Genomic DNA, 13,821 nt, shown 5'->3' with positions numbered 1-13,821 from the left:
AAAGCTGGAGATGGTTTTAATATCAACTAAGTGTTTAAACTTGGTAAGGATTTATTTTCCTGTCTGCAGATTTCACATATGTAACCTCCGAGTTTCCATTGACAGCAAATAATAATCCAAATAAAGTTCTTCTGCGGGAAAATACAGACGGAGTGGTTCAGAAGTCTGCTTTTGCCCAAATAAGGCTTTTTTTGTAGACCCCATGTGTTAGATAATGATCAACTGACAGTCGGTCATGAGTTAATAATGCTAGATGCTGAAATATGCATACCATGTGGTATAAAACAGTTCTGCGGAGAGAGACAAACACGGCTATAATTAGACATCTGAAACACAAGGAAGTGTGTAAATTGTTTAATAGTCTCTCCACTTAATTCACGCAGATAATTTCCTAAGAACCAGCGTTGACTACAAAAGAATATTGCACAACTGGCTTCATATTTAGTTTAAACCCTGCCCTGCTCTGATAAATTAATAAATGTTGCTCAGTTTTATTTGGCTTTTTCTGAGTGCTGAAGATTTCCTGGGACTGTAATGCCAAGAAGGGCTTGATTCTGGTTGTGTTTACCTTCGGGGTGATTATGCTAAGTTCAGTGGGTTTACACTCATTAAAACCTGGGCAAGTGAGATTGCCATCGGGACTTTAAAACCACCATCTTCCAGGTGTTCCGGCAGATACACAGGCTCTCCTTCCATGAGCACGCAGCCTGACGAAGCTGCGACGGGTGAAAAAATGCCGTTTCTTCCACGGTTCAGCAGTGCAAATCAGCATCACATTCACACCCCCAAAACTGCACTGTTTCAGGTGGATGCAGGTCCCCTGGATGGTGGGGTGCCCAAGCTCATTGTGGGAACAACTTATCTCTATTTTTTTTCCCCCCGCTATGTGCATTACGACGGGGTGCCTGCACAACCGGGAGCTTTTCTAAGGCCCTTGCCAAAAAACTGCTCCTGCTGAGGCTGGCGATGGCCCAGAGGCCTGAATGGGAGCAGGATTTAGGATGCTGCTGCTGTTCCCATCTCCCCCTGGTTCTCCTCAGTGGTCTTCAGCATGGTGGAAGTTAAAGGTGGATATCATGGGGGGGAGCTTACTCTGTAGTTTCTGCATGTCGCGTTGCTAATATCTTCATGCAGGTTGAGTATGCCTAACAAATTATGATTACTTTGCGGCACAATGATAGACCGCAATCAAAAAAGAAAGGAAAGAAAATTATAGGATTCTTATGCTTTAAAAAAATGATTTTATGTTCTTAAATAATTTGCTACAAACTGGAAATGCAAGGGATTTAAATGACATATTTGTCATTCCATGTTGTGCGCAGTGGGGTGATCATAGCTTCCTACCTGCTGTTGCCATTCCCAAAAGCAATGTTTCAGGAAACCTTCCATTTTATGCTTCTCGTATGAATTTCTGTCTGTTTAGATTCATATATAGTGTCCATCTTTTACCAGTCTATTAGACTGTCTAATCTGTCTACCTACATGGATGTGACTGGTTACATATCTATTGTATTTCTGAGGTATGTAGGTCACGTCTCCATTGGGTACTGCTGACTCTGCTAGACAGCGATTTAACAAATGCTAGCTTTTGCTGGAGAGAAAAGAAATATTGCTAGGAAAGCCTTCTTAAGATTTGCTGTGCGTTCTTATTTGCCTTTTATTTTCTAAAGCTCTCTAATGGGAAGTTTGTTGATATTGGTACCTTGTGTGTTTTGCTGAGTTTGGGTGAGACTGGCTGGCTTGCATGGCTCTGCTGTGCACTTTCACTCCTCGCTGCTGTGTTTGCACTGCTTTTGTCTTGGCTATTGCATAATCGGTTTGTGCCCGTTCATTCTTTCCTCTCTTTGCCTTTTTTTTTTTTCCTTCTTTTTTTTAACCCAGACTGTTCTGAGGAGTCAGATGTGCATTTCTCTGGGTCTTGCCGTGACCCTCATACAGAAACCGTGGTCCACGGGTTGCAACTGGCCAGGACACAGCTTGGGGAAGGAGGGCTCGGAGGCTGCAGAGGGGCCATGGTTTTCCGAGGGAAAGTGAAACTTGATGAGCCCCTGTCTGTTCTGGTGGTGCCGTCCAAGCATGTGGCGTTTCGTACTGAAATATGGCAATTTCTTTGTTCGGGACTGAAAGCTTCTTCCTGTTAGGCATGTGGAGAGTCATGTTGCCTTGGTGGTGGTCAACCCTTAGCATGGGCTCAGCCCAAGATGTGAATAGCCCCGGTGACATTGTCAGAGGTCTTTGCAAGCTCCAGATCTTCCCAGGTTAGGCATGTGCTTTGCTGAATCAAGGCTCCTGCCCTTCATGGTCCTTTTCCTGAATAATGTAGTATTTTATTGTTCTTGTTCCCATATTCATGGAGTTTCTCACCAAAAGTATCATCCAAGCATCCGTGTGTCCCTGCGCCGAGCATGTGAGCTCATGGCTGCTCAGGCTTCCTCCTGGGCACCTTGTCCCAACAGTTTCTCACTCTTTTTCATGCTTTGTTCAAATAGCAGGTCGTCCTTGTGCATCAATATACTGGCGACACTGTACCTCCCTTTGGTCAGGGCAACCGGTGGCCCTTGCCGGGGGGGTCACACTGCAGCCAGACTGAGGAGGGTTTTGCTCGAATGGCCTGTTTTTCCCAGGGATTGCTCCCTCACGTGACTCAGGGTTGGCATGGTGCCAGTCCTTGTATCATTGTGAATTTTACTGTTGGGGACTTCTGTTTATTTCACTGAAGAAAATGTTGAATATCATCAAGTCTAGCAGCAAGCCATGTGGAATCCCACGTTTGATAGGAATTCCCCACTGATGCCTACTTTTAGAGCTATCATTTAGCCAGTTCTTAATCCATTTGATGTATGCTTGAATAAAATTATGTAGTGCTATTTTTTAATCAAAATGTTACCTAGTATTAAATCAGCTGTCTTAACCAAAATCTCAGTAAGTTACATGGCTGCAGTTAGTTTTTCTAATCAAGCTTGTAGTTTCAACGTACAAAATAAGATGTTTTGTTTGTTTTCTTTTGTGTTGTTTTAAGAACTATTTTCTGCAAAGCCAAGTCAATTGACTGGCTTTAATTATATTCCTGTACAAGAGTATCATCTGGCTTCTTTGCAAATATGGAACAAATATTTACCAAACACCTCTGCCTCTTTTTGAATCATTAATAACAATTCTGTCATCTGTAGTCAGTAATAGGCCTACACTGGGACTTTTTTTATTTTAATCTGCTCTAAAAACTCCTTGAATGTCATGTATTTGTCAAGCACAGATTTTTCTCTAGAGTTGTTAGCATCCCTTTTCAATTTTATATACTTCATGACATCTAATTTATGCATAGATTTTGTCAAAAAAACCCTTCTTCCATTTTTAAAACTCAAATTTGTCAGAAGGGCAGAAAGAAGTCCATACAGAAGTCTTAACTTCCAGCCCCATTGAAATGAAGAAAACAAGACCACAAGCCTGGTCCTGAATCTGGTCACTGTCTTCAATGGAAACTAAAAACATTCAGCTCTTGGCATAATTACCCAACCTGGTATTTGCAGGGCATCTAACTTTTCTATTAAAAACAGTAATAATCTGAACAGTAATCCATGCAAAATACCACCTTTTTGCTTTCTTCAGAGCTTCTCTGGGCGGGAGGGGGGTCAAAAGCCCAGTCTGCAGCAAGTCATGTGTCTCCACATTAATCCGCACAAGGAAGTGGCTGTTTCAGTCACTTCCAAACGAGGAATGTTTTCTTTAGAGAGGTAGCAAATTGATTTTCCCCACATGGAGCATGGGATATCTCATTTCCAAAACAAAACTCTCTGAAGTAGTTACACAAGTCCCCTCTTTCAGCTAGCGGGTTAGAAAGCAGTAAGGATCCTTCGTGTCCCTAGCAAGGTTGTTCGCCGTTTCCTGGAGTTTCCAGGTCAAATCTGATGCATTAGGTTATAAAACCACAAAGCATGTAAACTACAGAAAGGAATAAACAAGTTTTTGGATTTAGAAAAACTTCAGTAAAAATATTTTTAATACTCAAATTGTTTTCTGTGCAGCTTGAGTAGGAAAGAGGTGTGGGTGGGTGGCTTCAAAAGAGATCAGCTGGAGCGTTAGCTGTTGGTAGGTGTTCATTGCTGACTGCCATAGGTGTACTCAGGATTTCCCCAAATTCAACTGATAGCGTTGTTTCCTAAACAAAGGCCTGATTTTTTTTACCCTAGTCTGATCCTTGAGAAATAGTCCTTTGCTTTATTTTCTGGGCTGCTTTAATTGCCGTCCCTTTGATGCGGTATTAGGTTGGTTACAGCTTGTGTCTCCTCACCGACGCCGCTCGGTGTGTCCTGGCCCTGCGTGTCCCAGGTGCTCTGACTCGGATGCTGTTTCTAGGAGGCAGAAGCTTTTCAATAAACTTTTAGGGGTGGAAGGAAAATAAATGAAACGTAAGACCCTGAACTCAATGCAGAAAAGACAGCAAGGTGAAGGAGAGAAAGCAAGGAGATGGAGCAGAGGACATCAAGGCAACAGCTGATACACCAGAATAGTATGCGCAATTCACTAACCTTCAGACAGTTTTTGCAAGCGTGCTTAAATACAGCAATATGCTTTTCTTAACTTTCAGATACTGCAGAATGCCAGAAACCCCCTAGAGGGGTAAGTGTTAAAACCATTAAAACCGTTAACTTTCTGTTCATTACATTTTAAAAGGTGCAGCATGTAAGCATGTTCTTCAGCCAAGAGCTAACTTTTGCCAGGCTGCTCTAGGGACGTCCTCAGCCACCAGCTATTTGCCACCTGCCAGCCAGCATGGTTGGTTTGTGGTTTTCTGGCGATCTGGGACCGTTCTTTTCATGTCTACATTGATGCCTAGGCACCTCCGTATGCCACCTTCAGCCTGCGTTTGGCACCCAAGTCATGAAGAGCTCCATGATCACGTGCTGCTGTTTCCACCTGCCTAGGAGGGAACAGCTCCTAATCTGCTCTGCCTCCTCTGATGGCTTTCCAGCCTAGGGCCAAGCATTCTGGTACACCAGCTTTTTTTTGTGGAAAACTGGAAGATGCATGAAGGACTGGTACAGTGCAAAGGGATTCTGCGAGGAGATGTTTGTGTCCTACGTGGAGGAAAGTGTTGATACGTTCAGCAGGTGAACTGTGGCTTGTCTCACACAAGCACGCTTCTCTTCTGAGCTCAGCACTGCAATACATCCCTGTTTATTAACTTCTCCTCACACCCTCAAGTGCTCCACCTTAACCCCAGCTTTATAATTACCTCCCACTGGTGCAGTCCCACCTCTCATGTTTAGGGCTTGCTCAGTTGCGTAGGCCCACCCTGGATGTGGGCCCAGACCTTCCTCTGTCCCTTCTTGGTGATGGCCTTGGACAGTTTCACAAGCTCATTTGTTTTTTTTTGTGTAGTTGTACTGTTGCGGTTGGCAAAGATATCATTGCTTCTTCCCTTCTCTCCATCCTTCCACAGGATGGTAGCATGGTCATAAAAGCAACAGGCAGCCAGGATCTGGTTGGCAGTCTAAGTTGTAAGTGCATTAGCAATGCTGAACAGCTATCCCGACACATTCCTCTGACAGCAAAATACAGTGATGGCCTTCTTTTCCTTTTCCTTTTTCTTTTTTCTCCCAGTTTTCAAGTTTTTTCTGAGAAACTGTAGAACCTGCAAGCCAGGATCAGAAGTCATATCAGGAAATAGTTATAGAGATTAGAGAGGCTTGAAAAGGGCAAGGACTTTGATCATGGGCATTACAATTGCTTAGATGTTCTCTCGAATAAGTAGTGTGGACTGAGCAAGAAAAAGGTGCGTGTTGTAAGCATGAGTACAGAACTGTTTACTTCCATGGTTTGTTGAGCAGCCAACAAGGTCCAAGGTTATTTTGGACTCAGCATGAGTAAGTGATCCAGGTATGAAAAATGAGGTAATGCATTCCTTGCTCATTAAAAGCTCTTGGCTACACCACTGATGTTGACAAAGTGCCAACATAGCTTGACCTCAGCTATGTGAAGGCCACTATTTTTTTTAACACCCTTCCTATAACAACACATCTTTGACATCAGTCAAAACATGTGCATCTAGAGAACAGTGTTATGGGGAGGATTGAACTCATTGGACTTCCGATAATAATTGCACTCCAAAAAAAAAAAGTAATTCTGCTGTAATGCTAACCTGATTAAGCCAGGCACCCCAAAACCATGACCATGGATCTTGTTCTCAGGTCCTTCTCTCTTCCCTGCTTAGAATTTGGCATCTCCATGCTTAACCCAGAGCTGGGAGCTATGCTAGGTGGTGAGGCTTGGAAATGCTCCTGTTTCCTGTGGCCTGCCCAGCAGGCAGTATTCCTGAAGGTTGATCAACTGAAGGCAGTAATGGCAGGAGAACAGTGGCCACAGTCTTGCAGGTTTTCTGACTAGGTGGCAGTGGAGCTCTCTCCATGTCCTCACCTTCTGTCCCCTCCTGATCACCTGCAATATCCTGGTGCGCACACAGGCTGATGAGAGTACGGGAGGCCAAGAGGCTGAAGTTTTTGAGCAGTGATGCTCTTCTGTGGCTTCATGAGTGTAGAGATGTCCCCCAGCTTGTTGGAAAGATCTAGCTGTTCTAAGTAGCATTAGTACCAAGCTCCTCTTTTTTCTTTTTTCTTTTCTTTTTTTTTTTGTGTGTGTGGTTCTTCTGCTTTTTGGGTCAGAGCCTGCTACTGTGTGTGGCTTATCTCCAACATCCATTCGTTAATTCACTGCAGCAGGTGCCTCTGGATTCCCGTTGTTTGATCATGGTGGTCTGTAGACAGCTCACTACAACAGGCTTTGGACATCGAGATTGCTGGGTCAGCTTCTTTCTGGAGTAAATTTAAGTCAGCGAAGATTTTTCAATCTACGTTGGCAGATAATTTAACTCTCTGTGCTGTGCACAACACAGTTTTTGCATTTAACCTGTCAGGATTGTCAGTTTGTAATAAAAACACATGAGACATTGTTGGTCTTTTAGCACCACAGAGCTTAACCACAGTCTGGGAGGTGGAGGTGAGGTACAGTTTCCATCGAGGAAGAAGAACAGAGTGATTTAATCTTAATTTCAGATTAGTGAGAGCAGTTAAATCACTTCATGGGCTAAATAACTTTTTAAAGGCAAGCATGCGTGTGAGCATTTTGCGCAAAGGAGAAGGCGGTGGCAGCTTGTGAAGCTCACCTTTCCTTTCGCTCCCCACCAGGTGAAGAGCACAACTGCTCCTTTTGCTCACTTGCGGGTGGAGAAGGCATTTCTGGGCAGTCCCAAGGGGTGTGGAGAAGGAGAGCAGCTGCTCCCCCTCACTATCTGTCAGCACAGGGATAAGCAAGTGCCTCCTGCCCAGGCTCTTTGTGACGGTGACCACGAGTTAACTTTCCTCAGTCTTCCCAGAGATGCTGACCCCTCATGTCAGATGGCAAGCTGTGATCTCTGGGTGATCTTCTGCAGACCACACCCTGGGTCTTTTTCAAATATCGAGAAAAAAACCATTTGAGTTTCTGGGTAGATTCGTATAAATAATTTTTTTTTTCCCCTGAGAATTCATAGCTGAAATGGCAATAAGACATATTCCAGAATGGGAAGAGTTGTTAAGATATGGTTGTCATCATGGCTTGTGTAACTGTTGATATTCATGACATATCCATTTCACACGCTTTCACTTAATCAGGAGCACAAGACTTTTACCACCAAGAGGTAGTCAGCTGAAATAAGTCCACCCCACATGCGTACTGGTTAATAATGACGCCTCTTGTTCTTTACAGTTACAAATGCTTGCGTTTGCCTTAGATCTTCATCTTGAATTCTTGTCCGGTTCCTTGTAAAATGCCGCGTTAGCAGCCTCAGCTTCCTCTGTAGAAGTAAGCAGCTTTGCAAGCCAGCGGTGATTTTGTTGCAGGACAGCTTTTTTTGAATGACACCGGCCTGCTTCACTGCTCAGGGAAACAGCAAAGTAACACGGTGGTAGGGACTGGCACCCACAGAGCGCTGAAGTGGTCCCTCCAAACTCCTGTTGATGGGCAGAAGTAGCAGGCAAAATGATGATGTGTATGTGAAAGATCACCATCCTGAGGTGGGAAGCCTGCCCTCGTGCTCCGTCACTTCACCGTCACGGCCGTTGGCCGGTGTCACCCTGCATCACGAGGCGTGTTAGCTCGTTCTTAGTGCGTGGGCAGCTGGGTGTGTTTTACCGGGTCACACCTGAAATGTTTGCCAGGACTTGGCAGGTGAAGTCGCTTCTCTGCTGCAGACTTGCCGCGCTGTGCTCTGGATTGCTATCTGAGCTGTGAATTTTGCAGGGACGATCATGTCTTGGGCACTGTCATTCTCGTAAGTGAACGTACCTTTTGTGGTGACTAGCAAACCTGGAATGAGCAATGGTCTCAAGAAGAGGGTCCGTGACTGAGGAAGGCGTTAGGCGCGTGCTTGGATGTAAGTGTATGAATGCCATCTTTCACTCCCACAGGTTTGAACCTTCAAGGCTGGAGCCATTGGTATCGGACAGGGCGTCCCTCGCTCCTCACAGCCCTTCCAGTGCCTAGCTGGCTCCAGCAGGAGCACCTCTGCTCTCCCATGGTGTCGTCACACATCTATTGCAGGCATGTAGGTGGTCTGATTCGCATCCTAAACCTTGTTTATATGGGGAACCCATGCTCCTCATATTGAGCCTTTGCATCACACCTCAGCGGAGGCAAAAAGTGGCTTTAGATAGCTAGAACGGGTAACACCCTTAATGTCTGAACTAGAGGTCTCTAGTTAAGGTCTTAATCTATTTAAGATTGTTTGGGCTCCAGCAGCTGTAGGTGTTGCCATTCCCAGATCCTCCCAGTAGCTCTCCGTGGAAAACGCCACTGCATAGCGTGGTGTCGGCCAGCGGGGTAGCCAGCGACACGCTCGGGGCTCCGGCGCGGAGCAGCCTCCCGCGTGCGTTGCCCAAAACAGAGGGGCCCCAGCAGGCCCCCAAGGGCTCCAGCGGGCATTTCGGTAGCTGAGTTTTTCCCTCTCGCTTCATTATATAGGGAAGAAGAAAGCAAGAAAAAACTCCACAAACTGGCGAAAGCAAACATGTCAAATGCACAGGAAAAAAAGTATTTTATTTAAACTGGTAGTATGTCGTATCTCTCATACTCCTATTTCAGGCATATTGACTACGGAGGTGGCAAATAAATGCAAACATTTTTCTATACTTATTTATTCTTTTTTTTTTTACTTTAATTTGCTTTGCTTATGTTCTCACCTTCTGGGAATGTGCAAGTTATCAGTTCTCACTGGCACAAATGCTTGCAGAAAGTGAATTTGAAAGCCACATGCACAAGCATTTAGAGAAATTGAATTGTTTCGGATATTCTCAAGCAGTCATGCCAGAAGTCTTTCTTCAGCCAGAGAGCAGAAAAAGACATGGGACATCCGCTTAACTATCCAGTACATCTTGAACAGCCAGTATTATCAGGAAAACTGATTTGGTTAAGCCACAGGTTTGTAAAATTGCTGTAAAGTAATTGTCAGTAACAAATTCAAGAAACCTGCAATGTGCTCATGAATATGCCATAAGCAAAACAAAAAATAAGGCAAAATTAAAATAAGTATGTGCCTTGTTATAAATTATTCGTTCAGTCCTAGTCATATTGCTTTGCTCAAGAGAATAAAATGGATATAGCTGAAATATAAATAATCTTAGGATAATGCATTTATTTATAATGGTTTGGGGAGCAATTGTTAATGGATTTGTTTCAAGTGTGAATGGAACTATTTCAACTGTTTTCTTTTATGGAGTACATATTAGAGGCAAGGGCCTTCTCTTTTGGTATTAATTCATATTGCTGCTTTTTTGTTAATAGTGTGTCTGAGCTGAAATGTTTTAAAGTGATTTAAAATACCAGTGTGCCATGTACGAACTGGTCCTAGAGCGCTCTGAGAGCAGACGTTTTCTACCGCAACTCCTTAGCAACTGGAAGAATGCAGAAAACCTGATTTCATAATGGTTTGGTGCCAGTTCTGCCGTCAAATGCTCCAATTCAAACAGTATTTATATGCAAGTTCAATATACCTGGAATTTAGTAACAAATGCCATTTTTGCTTTTAAAGCTTTTAAGCAAAACATTAGGAGTGCTTTATAATGTGATACAAAGTGCAGTGCCAAGACGCGGGCTAACAAGTATGTTTGGAAAACATTGAGCCTTGAACTAGTTTCTTTATTAAAAAAAAAAAAAAAAAAGTGATTCCCACAGCAGTCCGTTGGCTCCAAGCTGCACGGCGCCTCTCCGCCGCCCGTGCTTGGGCTGCGTCAGGGACCCGCTCGCTCGAAGGCTAGCGCTCGAGCGAGCGCTGTGCTGGCGCGCGGGAAGCTGAGGAAGCGTTCCCGTCTTCCTCAGTGTCTCTTGCAGCGAGATCCTAACGGCACGGCGGGGGCTCTCCGCCGCTGGGGATTGGCGCCTGGCGTCCAGGTGGCGCGGGACGAGCACCCACGGCGGGTGCGGGAGCGGGAGCGGGGTCTGTGCAGGAGGCGGCGGGGTGACGGGGCAGCGGGGTAACGGGGTAGCGGGGTGACAGGGTGGTGGGGTGACCAGCAGGGTGGCAGGGTGACAGGGCAGCAGGGTTTTGGGGTGGTGGGGTGACAGAGTGGCAGGGTGATGGGGCAATAGGGTGTTGGGGTGATGGGGTGATGGGGCAGCAGGGTTATAGGGTGACGAGACTGCAGGGTGATGGGGCAATAGAGTGTTGGGGTGATGGGGCGGTGGGGTGATGGGGTGGCAGGGTGTTGGGGCAAGAGAGTGTTGGGGTGATGGGGCAGTGGGGTGATGGGGTGGCGGGGTGTTGGGGCAATAGAGTGTTGGGGTGATGGGGCGGTGGGGTGTTGGGGTGGCAGGGTGTTGGGGCAATAGAGTGTTGGGGTGATGGGGCAGTGGGGTGATGGGGTGGCAGGGTGATGGGGCAATAGAGTGTTGGGGTGATGGGGTGGCAGGATGATGGGGCGGCAGGGTTATGGGGTGATGGGATGGCAGGGTGATGGGGCAATAGGGTGTTGGGGTGATGGGGCAGTGGGGTGATGGGGCAATAGGGTGTTGGGGTGATGGGGCAGTGGGGTGATGGGGCGGCGGGGCGATGGGGTGATGGGGCAGTGGGGTGATGGGGCAGTGGGGTGATGGGGTGGCAGGGTGACGGGGCAGCAGGGTTCTGGGGTGACGGGATGGCAGGGTGATGGGGCAATAGGGTGTTGGGGTGATGGGGTGATGGGGCAGCAGGGTTATAGGGTGACGAGACTGCAGGGTGATGGGGCAGCAGGGTGATGGGGCAATTGAGTGTTGGGGTGATGGGGCGGTGGGGTGATGGGGTGGCAGGGTGTTGGGGCAAGAGAGTGTTGGGGTGATGGGGCGGTGGGGTGTTGGGGTGGCGGGGTGTTGGGGCAATAGAGTGTTGGGGTGATGGGGCGGCGGGGTGTTGGGGTGGCAGGGTGTTGGGGTGGCAGGGTGTTGGGGCAATAGAGTGTTGGGGTGATGGGGTGGCAGGATGATGGGGCGGCAGGGTTATGGGGTGATGGGGCAATAGGGTGTTGGGGTGATGGGGCAGTGGGGTGATGGGGCGGCGGGGCGATGGGGTGATGGGGCAGTGGGGTGATGGGGCAGTGGGGTGATGGGGTGGCAGGGTGACGGGGCAGCAGGGTTCTGGGGTGACGGGATGGCAGGGTGATGGGGCAATAGGGTGTTGGGGTGATGGGGCGGTGGGGTGACGGGATGGCAGGGCGGCAGGGTGACGGGCGCCAGGGTGACGGCGGGAGCGGGTTCCCGCGCGGGGGCGGCGCAGGCCGGGCGCGCGCCCGCCCGCGGTGGCCGCAGCGGTGTGGCGGCGGCGGGGGGGTCGTCAGCCCCGAGCGGATCGCGCCGGGGCTCATTTCGCGCGAGGCTGACATCCGCGCGGCGGCGGCAGTGGCGGCGGTGGGGCGGTGGGCAGGCGCACGCCGTAGCACTCATGAGTGCAGATATAAATCAGGCAGATGTTTGTCGGCTGGAATGGGTAACAATTTCTTTATCTCTTTGTTTGCTTTTGCATGTTAGCCTCCGACGGCAATTGCCGAATCGCTTTCCGCAGTACTTTTCAGGAAGCAGAATGTGCTTCGCTGGAGATATGTGGAGAGATTTCTACAGGGAGTTAAACATATATTTTTGTATCTACCCAAATACGGACTTACACACATGCACACACACATGCGTATATTTTTACTGCGTGTCAGTGCTGGGGGAAGAAAAAGGATGTTGTGGACTTTTGGTCTTAAACCCATGGCTTTTCTTTTTCTTTAAGCAGACCAAATATGACACTGTTATTCAAACTATAAAATCAAATTAGCAGCCTTTATTGTGTTTGCAAACTAATTAAAATGTAAAATGTCCTGAAACCACTGGCTTACTGTGTGACAAATGTAAGATTAGAAACAATTAGGAGGCACTCAAGAGGTTTGTGGTGTTTAGATTTCTGACATTGTTCCAATCATCCCTTTAAGTAATGAAAACAATGGTTACCTAGAAATTAAAGGTTTAAAGCAAATTACTTCTTCAGTACAGTCATTAGTTAATGATTGTTTATCATTTTAAATGTTGCTCTAGTAGTCGGAGACTCATTTTTAAATCTGAAAACAGGCAGGACACGTAATAATGAGCAAACAGCTGCTTTATCTAGTATTTCTATATGTGGTCATAATTTGTACTGTAACATCGTTATCAAAAGATGAATCTGATTTTTTTTGCTATAATCCATATCCCTTTCTACATATGGCTCAGCATGGTTAGGGTTTAGTCAGTGTGTTATTTCAGAGCTCTTTTATCAAAGCATCCTAAGAACTGCACAAAAATGAAAGTGGTTCGTGTTAATTTATATGTGTGGTGTCTAACCCTTATGAAACAATCAATCACTTATTTCAGTACTGGTCTACTTCTAGAACTCGTTGCTAAGTTTTTTGATCCATTTCAGGACTCGGGTAATTTTTTTTTTTTACTTTTTTAGAAGAACTTTGACAAGAGTGACAGGATATATAAACATTTCTTGGAACTGTAAGGAGTTTTAATATTTCAGAACATTTCCAAAAACAGATGTTTCCCAAAGTTGAAAATGCTAGTTAGTACTCTTACTTGAAGATTAAAAATAATTATAATAAATGCAGTAGGCTGATTAATGCAAAGTACCCTATTAATATTCAATTTTGTTCTTTTTGTACCATTGAGAAATATTTGTGCTTTCTCTCTGTGTCCTTTGGAGACCAATGTTTGACTTTGTATTAATTAGATATGTGAAAGTAGAATAGATTAGCCTTGGGGAATATGATATAGAAACATATAGTGTGTCAAGACGTAATCCATGGAGGACGGGAACCTCATAACGAGCATTTACTATAGACAGATGTGTACATTTCTGTGACTGATTGTAGGGGAATTATTTATTATGCTTTCAGCTGTTAAGAATCCGTGTATAAGACAGTGTGCTCAAATTGTTCTCCATTAATTTTCAGCGCCAAATCTTAAAGGCAGACCACGCAAAAAGAAGCCATGCCCACAGAGAAGAGATTCATTAAACGGCATTAAGGATTCCAACAATAATTCCGAAAGCAAAGCTGTTGCCAAGGTAAATCACTTAATAATATTCCTTTCAGTACGTTCTCCTTTTTTAGATACAGCTCTGCCTTTGTTTCCCAGCATGCTGTTTCAAATTTAGAAAGTAACTTATTTTCTTGGGGAGAGAAATGCAGTTTTTTTCAGTAGTTCTGTTCTTCACTTTAAATCACATCTGTGTTCAAAGTTACCAGCAACTATAATCACCTAACAACCTAATGCTATCAGCTTGTTGGTAACTGGTAGTGC

At 45.8% G+C, this 13,821-nt stretch overlaps 1 protein-coding gene across 2 annotated transcripts in view; it reads left to right on the top strand.

Annotated features, from left to right (window-relative positions):
• ARID5B (AT-rich interaction domain 5B) overlaps positions 1-13,821 on the top strand; it is a 107,469-nt gene that overhangs the window by 62,258 nt on the left and 31,390 nt on the right. For both annotated transcript variants that reach the window (XM_067299776.1, XM_067299777.1), the window contains one exon: positions 13,473-13,585. In XM_067299776.1, the coding sequence (XP_067155877.1) occupies positions 13,473-13,585 (113 nt within the window). The remainder of the gene's footprint in view (positions 1-13,472; positions 13,586-13,821) is intronic.

Source organism: Apteryx mantelli, chromosome 7, assembly GCF_036417845.1.
Source record: "Apteryx mantelli isolate bAptMan1 chromosome 7, bAptMan1.hap1, whole genome shotgun sequence".
Classification (NCBI taxonomy): domain Eukaryota; kingdom Metazoa; phylum Chordata; class Aves; order Apterygiformes; family Apterygidae; genus Apteryx; species Apteryx mantelli.
This window is presented reverse-complemented; position numbering and strand designations above follow the sequence as displayed.